This window comes from Crassostrea angulata, chromosome 4, assembly GCF_025612915.1.
Source record: "Crassostrea angulata isolate pt1a10 chromosome 4, ASM2561291v2, whole genome shotgun sequence".
NCBI lineage: Eukaryota > Metazoa > Mollusca > Bivalvia > Ostreida > Ostreidae > Magallana > Magallana angulata.
The window spans coordinates 4292646-4308388 of NC_069114.1; the positions used below are offsets into that span (position 1 = coordinate 4292646).

Genomic DNA, 15743 nt, shown 5'->3' on the forward strand with positions numbered 1-15743 from the left:
CCGACGATGTGAAATTGCATGACACTGGGAATTCAACTTCTGAATCAGTTGTTATAGAGATATTGATATTTTATCCCATATTGGAAAAATGCATCAGTCTCTTCCTTCTCTGTAGAACTTGGGTTTTCAAACCGGTTGAAAGCAGTGTAACAGATAGAAAACCTGTGGGTTCCGATGATGGCAATTTGATTAAAAGCAGATATGCTTCTGAATCAGATATATTTCAGATATGCTACCATTCCAGTGTTTTTGGGGGGCCGAAATTAGGCCCCAGTCCCAATTGGAAATCTAATATTTTCATGATTTTGGACCAAAAATTCCCAATTGTGGTTAATTTTTAAAAAAAATCTTTTTATAAGTTGTCAAAATTTTCAAGAAAAACTGAACAGAATTATTAATAATTTCAAGAACTCTAGAAAAAGAGTGCTTTATTAGTATTTGAATCAATGATAGAAATCATTAAATTTCATTACAATATAATGTATAATTGATAAGAACAAATTTTACCAATTTTCCTGTTTTGTCACTATTTTTCCCAATTGAAAGGGCCCCAGCCCCCATTGGTGAAAAAAACCCCACTAGCTAATTATCAGATTGGCTGATTTTAAATAATCAAATTGAGTAGGGTTGAGTAGCCTAGAGAATCTAGACTAGATAATACCTAAATTTAACTTTAATAATGTCACTTAGTTTTGTAACTAAATAAAAATTAGAAGTTTATTTTTTTTAGCCAAATAGACAAAGAAGTAGATCAATATATATACATTTTATTTTCTGTTTTGTTTGCATATATATAGGGCCTACACAAAGTTAAAACCTGTTTTCTCAAATATCTAAGTTTTTCTGAACTGTTGGATTCACATTAATATTATTTTTTTCTTTGTGTTGAGCAGGTTACTTTAATTTGTTTCAATGAGTTCATATTATAGAATCATATTCAAATAAAAGTTTGTGCGTGAAAAGGATCTCCAAATAAAAGTCCGGAATTGTGAGCGTTGCAGTAACTATTCTTTTACTGTATTTAATTTCTGATATCCAATGAAAATGGACTTCAGATCATGTGCCAGTTATTGTCCAATCAGCTCTGTCGTCTTGACCGCGTTATGAGCAGGATAGCTGTCATGGTGGATGAGCCAAAGAAGTTCAGACGACAATTTTAAGAGTGAACAGATTTGATTTTCATGAAATAAATCGATAGATACACTTCTATACTCGAACAGGTAACGTAAAATGCTAGCCATTCCATCGAGCGTGATCATTATTTACAAATCCTAATTATGTAAGGCGGTAATGTCGTTTCGTACAACTTTTGTACATACATTGATTCAATGGTATCTTTTAAAGCAGTACGTTTATTCAACAAAATACACAGAATAATATTTAACTGAACTATTTATGCCTTCCCATTTCTCAGGGTCATCCATAAAATCGAAGTGTTTTAGAATCAAATGTCAAAGGAGTGAAAGACTTCCATCACTCCCAGTTCTGATGGTAAACATGGTTAAAGAGAAATGTGATGGATGTGTATATATGTATAGGCTCAGTAATGCCACACTCATACTATAGCACTAGCTAGTGGGTTAACCTTTAGCTCAGTTGATGGAGTCCAGGTTTTTAGAGAAAGGGTCCTGGGTTTGAGCCTAGTTGTCGTCGTTCCTCCTATTCTGTTACAGTCACTTTATACAGAAATTACAGATTTGAACCAGGTTCCAGCTCATAGTGCCTCCGGTGATTCTTCAGAAAATTGTGGTTTACCCTTGAATAAGTGACCCTTTCAAAATAATTTGGGTACTGCTATTTTACAAAACGGATTGCTATAGGTGGGTTAAACATATGACAAAGAACGCCATGCATGTAATTATATTTGCCAAGAGCGAACTTCAATTTTGCAAATCTATATTGATTTGCCCTGCAAATAAAAAAAAAAACACTTTTAAGTTTCTGTAAAAATATTTATTCCATCTTATTCTTCATTTAACCTACACTTTTTATAATGATGATATAGTTTTGGAATTTGTCAAATTTTTTGGTATGCTAGCTAGATTTCCAATGATTTAAAAGTTTTATTTCTATCATTGCTCACTGTGCCGTGCATCAAAGAGACAAATGTGCAAACAACTGTCAAAGGCTTAACATGGAGGTCACGTAATGAGATGGTAAAAAAAAACTTGCATGAAATTGATTTATTTAGAATATTGTTGGGCTGAATATTTGACCTTCAGCCTGGAATAGACATGTTACTTTCATGAAGAGTATCCAGTGGTCAATAATTTAATAGATTAAGGTGTAAGATCTGAACTCTTTCTTATATAAATCATGGTTTTGCAGATACATGTAAAAGTCTAAAATAATAAATTCTATTTTTAGATTCAAAAAGAAAAATGGCCACACCAGATAAACTTAAATCCTTGTTTGAAGATCTTGGTAAGCCAACACTAAGAGGAGTAAGAAAGTGTCCAAAGTGTGGGACCTACAACGGAACCAGAGGAATCAGCTGTAAAAACAAAGCCTGTGATGTCGTTTTCAAGGAGAGAGAGAAAAAGAAAGGACACAGTGCCGACGCTGTCAAAATTATGACTGGTTCTACAGTCCAAGTGTTTTCGGTCAGATTGCGAGACAGGGGTCCAGACTATCGGGGCTTCGTACAGCTCCCTCTGTTTCAGGATATGGACGGGAATCCAGCTACAGTAGTAGACCAGGCTATTGTGTATCAGGCTGCAAGGTGCTATGTTGACAGTTGTTCACGGAACAGCCAGATAGGGTTTCAGAGTGACTCGTGCCCACATATACGGGCAGCTATTGAATGTGAGCAGGAGGCCTTGCCACTGACTCTGAAGAACTCGGTGCTAAATGCCTTACAGGTCCCTAACGATACTAAACAGGCTATTTGGCTCCTGGCCACAGAGACTACGGGACCTCTAGTTCAAAGGGTCACCAAAAACATCATGGTGGTCAAGTGTAAAGTCAGTCCAAAGCAGCCTCTTGGCTTTTTACATTTTGCTTTTTTCGAGACTTCAAGGAATCGAACTCAGCCAGAGCATAAATTTCAATGTACATGCAGATCTTTTAAGGTACAAAAAGTATTGATTTGTATTTCATACTTCGTGATTTTTGTCATTATGTCTCCCCTTTCAAAGGGGAGACATATTGTTTTTGTCGACTTTCTCATTAGGGTCTTCCGTCTTCAGCGGAAGACCCTTCTATTATTCTATTGTTTCTTTTTCACTTTTCTTATTAAGGTCTTCCGTTTCCAACGGAAGACCTTATTGTTTTTCTTAGGTTTCTTTTTCCCTATTATTATTATTATTTTTTTTTTTCTTACCGATTTTGTGCACGCGATTTCTCGGAAACGGCTCAACCGATTTACGTCAAATTTTCAGTTCTGATAGGTATTGATCTGAACCTTGTTGGAAATTTTTTTTGTTGATGACGTCACTTCCTGTCTCGAGATATCGTGGATTTATCAGTTTTTATAGGGGTATTTTGTACCGAGAACTCCTCTTTTACCATTGAAGATATGATGTTGAACTTTTCAGGGCTGATAGACGAAAGACTGAAATAGTGTCTAATGGTCATTAATCATCTTTATCTCAAAGAGCGCCGAAGCTCGCCCGAGCTTGAAAATTAAGATAAAAAAGGCGTCATGATTTTTCTTGGTTTTCTTTGAATATCTCTTTTCTTCAAAGCATTTTGTTAAAACATGTAGAACAAAAAAACTTAATTAAATCAAGAGCTTTAATTTCAGATCATGAAAAAGGGGCTAGCCCTTCAAATTAGGGGCTGAGGGGGCTCTAAAGTCTTTTAATAATAACTTTTTACCGTGAAATATTTTGTGATGCGTTATAGAAGCAATTATGTTTATTCTTAGGTTATTAACCTAATCATGGCAATCATTTACTCCTATGTTACGTAATAAGGGAGTTTAAGGGGCCAGAAGTCCAAAACTTTGATGTTCTATATCTCAAAATTAAGAAACATTTGGATAAGCAATATTTAACAAAAGATGCTCAAAATATTGAGCTTAACAATCTGAAACCATAATTTCCTTGTTATGCGGTCCCTAAAAGGAGTTACAGGGTCGGCCCCTAAAACGACCCTCTCCAGATATCTCGAGAACGGTACAAAATTTGTAAACACTTTTTGAACAAAATGTGTTTGAATTGACAAGAGCTTTCATTTGAAATCATGAAAAAGGGGCTGGCCCTTCAAATAAGGGGCTGAAGGGGCTCTTAAGTCTTTTAATGATGACCTTTTACCGTGAAATATTTTGTGATGCGTTATATAAGCAATTATGTTCATTCTTAGGTTATTTACCTATACATGGCAATCATTTACACCTATGTTACGTAATTAGGGATTTTTAGGGGCCAAAATTCCAAAACTTTGATGCTTAATATCTCAAAATGAAGAAACATTTGGATAAGCAATATTGAACAAAAGATGCTCAAATTATTGAGCTTAACAATAATCAACCATAATTTATTTGTTATGCAGTCCTTAAAGGGAGTTACAGGGTCGGCCCCTAAAACGACCCTCTCAAGTAATCTCGAGAACGGTATAAAATTTGTAATTACTTTTTGAACAAAAAGTGTTTGAATTGACATGAGCTTTCATTTGAAATCATGAAAAAGGGGCTGGTCCTTCAAATAAGGGGCTGAGGGGGCTCTAAAGTCTTTTGATGATAACTTTTTACTGTGAAAGATTTTGTGATACGTTATAGAAGCAATTATGTTCATTCTAATGTTATTTACCTATACATGCCAATCATTTACTCTTATGTTACATAATTAGGGATTTTAAGGGGCCAGAAGTCTACAACTTTGATGCTCAATATCTCAAAATGGAGGAAAACTTTGGAAAGCAATATTGAACAAAAGATGCTCAAAATATTGAGCTTAACAATGTACAACCATATATTATTTGTTATCTGGACCCTAAAAGGAGTTTTAGGACCGGATATCAAAACGATTTTTCCCAGATATCTCAAAAACGGTAACTAATTTCTAAACACTTATTAGTGGTACACAAAAATACCTTTTGACTAGACTGAATGAAAAGGAGCTGATCCCTCAAATAAGGGACACCAAAGGGATAGATAGTCTTTCACCCATTACTCATAGATCCCGCCTCATTTTCCGGATCATTCCGTTGGCGAAGATCAAGCGTAAGGTCATTCCATATTCTAAAAATCGGACGGAAGACCTCCTCGTTGCTCGCAACGAGATCGTGTCTAGTTCTTATTATTATTCTTTTTTTTTCTTACCGATTTTGTGCAGACGATTTCTCAGAGATGGCTAGATAGATTTCATTCAAATTTTCAAGATTAACGTGCTTTTATCTGAAGTTTATTGTTTTTTCTCCATTTTTGAATATACACTTCCGGTCGGAAGTTATCGTCCGTTTACGATTTTAAAAAGTCAATTTTGTCGGCGACGTTTCTCAAAAACGAGAAAAGATATAGAGCTGAAATTTTCAGAGAAGATAGATCTACTGTTTTTCTGGTGCAACACACTCACCAAAATGTCCGCCGTCACTTTCTGTCGTTTTTGGAAGAAAATTTCAAAAATTGATTTTTTCGATTTTTTTATTTTTTGATATTTTTTTTTTTTAATTTTACACCTTATAGTGACCTTTTCACTGATTCAGAATATGTAATTTGTTTTAAAATCGATCAAGGCATTCTCGAGAAATTAAGCGTCAAAGTTCTGAAGCGAGAGTCCGAGTAGCTCAGTCGATAGAGTCGTGGACATGGCGAAAGCGACCCGGGTTCAAGCCTGGAGTGCCGCAAAATTTTTTTTACTATTTTTCGCTTAGATGTACTTTTTTATCTTTGAATTGATAAGTTTGATCAAATCTATTCAAAAATAGCACGGAAGACCCACTCGTTGCTCGCAACGAGATCGAATCTAGTTCTTCTTATTCTTCTTCTTCTTCTTCTTCATCCAAATTTGTCCAGGTCGTAACTTAAATACCCTTTGACATTAAGACTTCAAACTTGGAAGATAGGTAGATGGTATTAAGAAGGAGTGCACGCCACCAAAAGTTTTGACCTTGACCTATTTAGTTCTTCAAGGTCAAGCTTTTGATAAAAAATATTGTCGGGACCATAACACAATACTCCTTTAACATACAGACTTTTAACTTGTATCATAGATAGATGGTATATAACCTAGTTCAACCTTACCAACATTTTTGACCTTGACCTAGAATTTTTATTTCAAGGTCATGTTTGAAAAAACTTCATTGTTCAACTTCTGAATATACTTTGACAGAAGGACTTCAAACTTTAAACAAAGAACAACAATAATACACTTAGGTGTATTATTGAATAATATTTGACCTTGACCTTGTTTTACTCAAGGTCAAATTAAGAAAAAAGTAATAACATTTTGTCTGGGTCATAACTTTAATACCCTTTGACATTAAGACTTCAAACTTGGAACATAGGTAGATGGTATTGATGAGGAGTGCACGCCACCAAAAGTTCCGACCTTGACCTATTTTGTTTTTCAAGGTCAAGCTTTTGATAAAAAATATTGTCCGGACCATAACACAAGACTCCTTTAACATACAGACTTTTAACTTGTATCATAGATAGATGGTATATAACCTAGTTCAACCTTACCAAAGTTTTTGACCTTGACCTAGAATTTTTATTTCAAAGTCAAATTAGAAAAAACTTCATTGTTCAACTCCTGAATATACTTTGACAGAAGGACTTCAAACTTTAAAGAAAGAACAATAATAATACACTTAGGTGTACTATTGAATAATATTTGACATTGACCTTGTTTTACTCAAGGTCAAATTAAGAAAAAAGTAATAAAATTTTGTCTGGGTCATAATTTTAATACCCTTTGACATTAAGACTTCAAACTTGGAATATAGGTATATGGTATTCAGAAGGAGTGCACGACACCAAAAGTTTTGACCTTGACCTATTTTGTATTTCAAGGTCAAGCTTTTCATTAAAAATATTGTCCGGACCTAACACAAGACTCCTTTAACATACAGACTTTTAACTTGTATCATGAATAGATGGTATGTAACCTAGTTGAACCTTACCAAAATTTTTGACCTTGACCTAAAATTTTTATTTCAAAGTCAAATTAGAAAAAACATCATTGTTCAACTCCTGAATATACTTTGACAGAAGGACTTCAAACTTTAAACAAAGAACAATAATAATACACTAAGGTGTACTATTGAATAATATTTGTTAAATTTGCCCCATATTACAATCCTTGGGGAGAAGGGGAGACATGTGTTTTTTTGTAAAAAAAACAATACCCACTAGTATGATTTTGTTTTTATGATTATTTTCGTTTCACATTTCTAAACTATTACTCTGCAGTGTAAGATTGATCTATGCTGTACTGGTTTATATATATTTTCAGACATATTTACTTATTCTTGAATATTCTAAATTTTGTGTCTGACTTTTGAATTGGGTGATACTGGTATGTTAATAAGGAAAATAGTGTAGTTTTCTATTGAGAATTTGTTACTAGATTTAAAAAATATTAGAAATTGTAGAAGAATGCTAACATGCTTGGCTATTTAGCATAACTGATGAATCAGCATCTGACAAGCTGTATTGTCATAACAAATATGGATATCATTTCCCCAGAGTGTGTTACTGTGTATCATATTTATGTTGTTTATCCTTTAAAGTAAACATAGTAAGAGAAATTGCATTCACTTAAAAATGATTAGTGTTTTCCAGTACAATGTAGTTGTGAATGTAGAATTGATAGCAGTGTCAATTTTAATGGGTTTTTTCTCCATGTTTGATTTTTCAAAATGTGAAGTAAATCAACAGGAAATATTATATCTGTATCATAATGACAGGGGTGGTTTTATTTCTTTGAAGACAAAGCCAGGCCCCAAAGAAGACCTTCACAAGAGATGCGTCCACTTTTATGCCTGTATATGTGCTTTTGCCAGCGATGAGAAACTTCAAGAGGAGTTTGAATATTACATAAACTTGGATGCTAATTGTAAGTTGGGGGTGAACGAAGTATTAATTACAGAAGTATTTATTCAACAAATCATCATCTTTGAACAGGTTAAGATGCATAAGATTAAGATGTATTGGTAATACTCGGTAAGTGTTTATTTATGAAGCCAATGCTTTTATGATACTAGAGCAAATACATGTATACCGACCAGTATATATTTTGGACTAAACATGCAAACTTTCTTGATATTCAGTCATTTTTATGTGAAAATAAACTGAAATTGGCTTTCATACAAATTTTTTTCCCCATTTATATTGGGCGACCATCAGTTTCTCCCCCTGTCAGTATCTTTTAAAATGACTTTAAAGTTTATTTTGTGACAGATCAAAGCATAAGAAAAACCTTTTGAATTTGCTTCTTCACAGTAGTTTAAATACACATGCTGCTTTCAGAGGGAGCATAACTTTTGTCATTGATGGTGTAATCTGAGCAGCGATACGCTCTCTTTATAGTGTCAATACCAGCAGAAATCTCTCAGGAGGCGCAGGTGGTTGGGATATTCCAGGACAACCAGATAGACCTGTCGCCCGACCCCACGGCGCTGGAGGTGGTCATCACGGAGGACTCGATACGTCCAATCAAAAAACAGAGGAAGGATGAGACACTAGGTAAGTAACCCCAACTGGGTCAGTAATCAACAAATGTGGTTAACTCAAACTTTAAATATGAGTAAAGGCATACACTTTGGATGTTTTCTAAGGTTTTAATATTTGCAGAATTCACTTCATCTTAGAGCCATTTGTATCTCTTTCTGTCTGTTATTACCATATTAATCATTTTTCAAATTCTTGTTTTAAATTACTTGGCCAATCTTGATTGCACTGACCTTGTTTTTTGAGTGGAAAATATTATATGAAATGAATTCAATTTTTTAGCTCACCTGAGCTGAAAGCTCAAGTGAGCTATTCTGATCACATTTTGTCCGTCGTCCGTCTGTCCGTCTGTCTGTCCGTCCGTCCGTCCGTCTGTAAACTTTTTACATTTTGAACTTCTTCTCTAAAACCGCTTATCCAATTTCAACCAAATTTGGCACAAAGCATCCTTATGGGATGGCGAATATAAATTGCAAAAATAAAAGTCCGATCTGTATTCAAAGCGGAGAAAACCTTGAAAACTGTATAAAAAGGGGGGTGCATTTTTAAAAATCTTCTTCTCAAGAACTACCGAGGCAAAAACAACGTAGTTTAGCATAAATTATCCTTATGGGAAGGAAAATATAAATTGCAAAAATTAAGGTCTAATTCAGTTTCAAATCTGAGTTATTACGAAAATAATGATAAAGGAAAGGCGTGTTTCAGCTTCGGTTCGGTTCGGCATCCGGTAAAATGGGTAGGCAAGACTTGGCCTGGTCAAAACAAAAGATTGGCAGTTATTAATCTGCCAATCTCATTAAAATTTCAGGATATTTGATGGACCAGTTATATTTGTATTCGCTGTAAATATTGCCGCAAAATAATGCGTATTTGGAATTGACGATTGCCGATCTGCCCCGGCTTTTATTTTGCCACGGCCCAGGTTTGCATACCCATTTTACCAAGACTCGTATTCCATATATCTAAAACGAGGTTCTTTGTTTAAAGCAGCCATGACATTATACGAAAAAGGGTCGATCTGACTATGATGAATTTGCTTGTTATGCAACAGTTCGTGTATGAAGGGAAATTTTTGAAACATGCAAAATATATTGGTGCCGATTTTGTGAAGTAAATTGAGGCTAAATATTTCAATGCGTTGACAGATTTCACACATGACGTTGGTGTTAGCTTGTTCTGATTTTCGTTTCGTTTTCATTATTTATGCTTTGTAATTTAACCTGGGAACTCTCGTATTTCGTGATTTTTACGTATCAATTCAAACAGAGACTTCGGTAAATCAAACAGTTAACTGTTTACCTGCGCAAATTAAGCAAAATCTGATGTATCAAAAAAGTACTGAAATACAATTCATTCTATCGGTAATTCGGCATTATCTTTTGCGTAATGGTAGATTAATGCAATAGGTTTTGTTGAGATCGATGCTCGGCATTTTCTCGAGTTTATTCAGTTTAAATAGAGTTTGATATCGCTGAAGGAAATATGTAGGTATATATACATGTATATATATGATTCATTTCGAAAAAATAAATTGTGTTCTTTATTTGTTATAGTGCATGCATGTTTCTTGTGTTTAATTGTTTACAATTTCTAACCATATTTGAGTGTTAAGCTTCGAATTATAAGCAAGATACAGAGATTTGCTCACAATTCTATGTTTGTACACAGATCTTAAAAACTAAAGATTAAAAAAGTAAAAAATTTGTCAATATTTATTAAGAAAATTTTCAAAGTCTGTTCTTCCAGAAACCAATTTTAACAACTTATTGTATTGTAAACTTAACCTTTTTTCGTCATCATTACTCCTACTGTACATGTGATCCTTGACCGTGTTTGTGTACATTTGTATAAACTGATTTTGAACCTTAAATACCAATGAACTGGTCTTGAGTGAATAAAAGAATTGAAAATCTTAGGCCATTTTTTTTTTCCATTTTAAATGCTGAATAGGAAATACCAAGTTAAAAATCTTAAAGCTGAATGTAATAAAGTCATGTCAACAAAATATGACTCAAACCTAGGAAAACTGTGAGCTCAGTATCTTGCTTATAATTCTACGATTGACGCTGACATTTTGGTTGAACAATAGAAATTCTATATGAATTAAAGTATGTTAAATACTTGTACAAACAAAATAAAAGAATGATATTCTGTATATACCTACTCTCTGGGGTCCCCTCATTATACTTATAAATAATGTGAAATCTACATCAATTTTGATAGTTTTTCAGACACGAGTAAATAAAAACGACATCTTTAAAACAGTTTCCATAGTTCTGACACATTTCTGTTATGGGGATAAAATAATTATCGCTATTCCTAAGAAAATATCACAGCGGAAAATTATCCTGGTTTGTACGCGAGGTAAATAACAGTCATTTAATTATAATGGAGAAGACAAATTAAATTTTTGAATGTTTTAATTTGAGGAATTGAGCACATTGAGGTACAATTTTCTTCTTCACATCTATACATGTAGGATTTTTTAAATAAAATACAATAACTATTATATATTTTTTTTAAATACAATAACAAGTAAGTAGTTGATGAAACAAATGTACCTATATGCTCTCATATATTTTGATCGCTTTACAAAGGGGGGGGGGGGAGAACGAAAATATAGGGAATTGGAAGTTAACAACTTTTAAACAGTGTACCCCTACCAAATGTTTAGTTTTATATCTTGCGTAGGATTTTCTTATTCTGGTAAAAAATAGTATTTCATGAAGTTACAATGTCAATGATTACGTGTATGCAAAAATAAGTGTAAAATTCGAATACTTGACAATATTTATTTTTTGTTATTTTACCGAGGGACCATATGGCACAATATCTTTTGAACGCCCGTTGTTGCTCAGGTGAGCGATGTGGCCCCATGGGCCTCTTGTTTTTTATACAAATCTTCTCTGCTCCCGGGCATCTAGAAGACAAACTTAGTGCAGTATTATGATGAGCAAGGGTGCTTCTTCTAAAATATAGAATTTATGGTCTTAGGTTCATATGTCTGGTAAAAGGGGGAGACTTAGTGGTTATATAATCTAAATTTTTTTTTCCTTAAAAAATATATATCTGTTCTGTACATTTATCAGACAAAATAAATTTATGAATTGGTTAGAAAGAGCATACCCTAAGAGATTCTTAATGTAAGTAAATGTCATATTGCAGTATTGAATGATTTCTTTTTTAACAGTTCAAGCCAGTAATGCTTTGCTCACTTTACAAGAGGGAAATGGAAGTGCAGCATCACCCAATGGTATCAAGAAAAACAGCCCTGTCAAACAAGCCCTGCAAACGAAATCCACCATCTCCACTGCCAAGAAACCAGGTGAGTTTTTACAGCAGTAGTCAGTGTGACGTCGGCTTACGGTTATAGAACAGGCCCCGGAAGTCAGTCAGGCAGTCTCAGGCTTCAAGTAAAACATTGAAGTGTTATTATAAGTTTATAACATGCTTACATAATTTTAAAATGCACTCTTTGATTATTTTTCCTATTTTATTAGACAAATTTTAACTCTTTGCCCCTAAAGCCACCTTTTGAATGTAACCCTCTTTTACGTCCAATTAGCAGTCGCTAAATATTTGAAATATTTGATTTAGTGATGGTCTCAAACATTCACCCCACACAATTAAACTTTGTCCTCTTTTCAGTACATCTTGCAATCATTTCCATTTTTATCTGAACCGACTTCCTGTTTGCTGTTGTTTGTAGGCACACAGCCAGTGGACGAGTCTCAGGTGGTGGTGTCGTTCCATCAGTGGCTGGGCAGTGTCACTGAGAGGATCAACCAGACCATGCACTACCAGTTTGATGGTAAGGGGGGAAACTGGTAGTTATAAATCACCCTCAATGAACTAAGGGTCTAGAATTACGCTTTCCCGTTGCCCCAAGGAATAAATTTCAGGCCGAGCTATGAAAACTTTTTGAGTACCAGTACTTTAGAATAAATCAGTAACACTAAACATTTAGCTACCAGAATCTGGAAAAAGCTACAGTAACTATATTTCATGTATTTTATCTCCGAGATACATCACCGGTAGTACAATTGCTTTTATAATAACAGAACCAACCTGAAAAGATCTTAAAATCATAAAATAGCTTTAAAAACAGAAACAATGTTTTCAAAAAATGTTCTGTCTACATATTTGATTAAATCAATAGACATTTCAACAAAATGATAAACAAGTATAAATGGCGATTGCTTAAGTGGTGTTTACATTAACAATTTACAAAGAAAAAATGAATATCAAGGAATTGATTATATTTTTTTCCAGATTTCAGTTTTCAAATTCTGTATATTTTGTGAGATAAATTAGAAAATGAAACATTCATCCATTCAAGATTGATTAATGAATTGATTTTGAGAAATAAATATATCAGTAAAATTAGCTGATTTTCCCTCTCTTTTTGGGGGAATTTGGGGCGTATTCTGAAACTGGGCTAATGGATTCCAAGTCAGTACATGCACAAGGGCAAGTGGCTTTAAAAAAAAAAATTAATCCCTGTGAACTCTAACCTAAGTTTTTAATATATTCTCTGATAATTATTGGGCTGATTCAACATTTTGTTTATTTCCATTCACTATCTCTTCATAATTGAGAAGGATGTTGCAGATGAAAAAGTGTAATTGTTTATTAAAACATAATAACAAGACAATTGCAAAATTAAAAAGAAATAAAGAAGATGTTTTTTTTTAGGTAATCCAGACCCATTAGTCTTTCACGCTCCACAAGTCTTCTTTGAATGTCTACAGCAGAGAATCTCGTCTGGCAGCAAGAAGAAACGGCTGCCTAACTTCACGACCTGCTTTGTCCGGAAGGACGCCCTGCCCCTGGGGACGTTCACTAAGTACACCTGGCACATCACCAATGTGATGCAGGTCCGACAGATCTTTGACACACCAGAGGTCAGTTAAATTCAGAATCTTACAAGCAGTGTTGTCTCCATGTAATGTGAAAAGCATGTTGTATGGCGTCTGTTCGATCTGTTTATTAACAGACAGAGATGGTTTACCAGTAATAGATACAGACAATTGACCAGTTATACATAAAGTAATAGAGACAATTTACCATTTATAACAACGAGTAAAATTATCTTCATACAAAAGATTCTTACAATTCTTTTACATGTACATGTATAAACTTTAATAGTTTTATGCCTAAGCCATGTGTACTGGGCACTATTTGAATTGTGATTTAAGCAGTTCGAGATCTTTTTTTATTCAATACATATGTGTGTATTCTCATTTGAGAAGTGGACAGGCATAGCCTACATCCACTTCTCTTCGCAAGCCCTATAAATGCATTTACATGTTTATGTTTAATGCATTTATGTTTAAAATATAGAAATAATAGGTCTGTTACGAAAATTCAGGGAAACTGGAGTCAAAACATGGGTCGAAGCATAAACCGTTTTTGGTTCCGATATTTACACATTTTCCAGAATCAAAATATGAGGGCTTGCGAAGAGAAGTGGATGTAGGTTATGCCTGTCCACTTCTCAAAAGAGAATAGATATGTGTACAAAATACATTTTTAAAAAAAGAAAAAAATGTTGTTTGCCTTCAAACCAGACTTGAAGGAAAGAAACTGTTTTATAAAACATGTATATATTGGCATTTTACAGATGAAATTGGAGATCTATCGCACCTTTGTTGAGAATAGAGATGGTACTTATGATTTGTATGAAATGCCAAAAACCCCTGAGAGCATGGAGGAGTCGTATAAAGGCAAAAACCCCATGCCAATCAGACCGTTTGAACTCAAAACCTTCCTCAAAGTGGGTAAGAATCATAATGATTGAATTTGAGAACACTAAAATAGCAATACTTTGAAATACTTTGAAATCTTGCCTTCTGAAGTTTATGTAGTGTGGAAAAGTGTGAAAATAAATGTAATTACATGATTGTATACTGGTGCAATCAATTCTCCTAGCCTGATGTTTGGATTTAGGCGGCACATGTGTGATGTTGGATTTTTAAATTGATTTATATTATGTTATGGCTTTGTTTAGGATCTTCCAATGAACAGAAAGAGCCCACACCTTTCATCATCGAGTGGATTCCAGATATTCTACCCAAGTCCAGGATCGGTGAGCTGAGAATCAAGTTCGAGTACGGTCACCAAAGAAACGGGCAAATCGTTGAGGCGCGGTCGATTGTGACCCATGAGATTCCAATCCAAACTATACAACTACAAGAGGCATTATAAAGTAGCTGTCTCGACTACCAAATGACTACATCTCTTAAACAACAAAAGGCAAAATAATCTACCCGTCTCAACAACCAAATAACTGTAGAGCTACAAGAGGCGATCTAAATACGGACTCATAACAACAAACAGATATACAGCCTTCGCTACAAGAGGCGAAATAAACTTAGTCTATCAACAAACAGATATGCAGCCTCATGCAGCCTCGTGCAAGAGGCGATATAAACTATCAGTAGCTGTGAAAACACCTGAATGACTTGATGTATACAGCTACAAGAGTCAATATAAACTACCTGAGAAAACAAGCACCAGAACTTAGTATCAATGTTCTGTGAAAGATTTCCTGTGTGATCTAGTCTCGTGTGAACATATGACAAATTATGTTGTTAGCAGACTCTGTTAAGACAATGTTGTCTTCAGACATCATTTCAGTATTTATGATTATTACATGTACTAGTATATTATCAATATGTGTCTGTTCCTGTTGGCATATGGAATATCAATTAAACTTTGAAAGGAAGACTTTGGAAGTGCCAAGAGTAACTGCTTTACATGTGGAATATTTTAGCAGAGATTTTAATTGCAGTAAACTATGAAAGAATACAAAATAAACAAAAATACGGCATTTCATTTTCTTTTTTTTCTGTAAGTGCAAATGTTTGAAAAAAAAAAAACGTTTTTATGGATTTCAGTCCAATACCTTTAGCACATGATGTAAATGTATGAACTTCTTTTTAGAGAGAAAGAGAGGAGAGAGAGAGTACATGATTTTATTTGTAGTAGTAATTTTACATTTATTTACAATCGTCCATGACATCTAAGTCCAAGGAGACTTAGAAAAAAGTATACATTGAATATTCTTTTTCATTGTAATAATTTTTATCTTTGAGAACAAATAATAAAGAACTCCACTATCCCTATG

The 15743-nt window shown here is 34.1% G+C and overlaps 1 protein-coding gene across 1 annotated transcript; it reads left to right on the forward strand.

Annotated features, from left to right (window-relative positions):
• The first annotated feature begins 1091 nt into the window (after window positions 1-1091).
• LOC128181887 (uncharacterized protein C2orf42-like) lies at window positions 1092-15446 on the forward strand. The gene is made up of 9 exons (XM_052850452.1): window positions 1092-1220; window positions 2368-3071; window positions 7874-8000; window positions 8474-8629; window positions 11805-11939; window positions 12324-12425; window positions 13310-13518; window positions 14238-14394; window positions 14625-15446. The coding sequence occupies exons 2-9, from the start codon at window positions 2382-2384 to the stop codon at window positions 14819-14821; spliced, it is 1773 nt and encodes a 590-aa protein (XP_052706412.1). The 5' UTR covers window positions 1092-1220; window positions 2368-2381; the 3' UTR covers window positions 14822-15446.
• The last annotated feature ends 297 nt before the right edge of the window (window positions 15447-15743 follow it).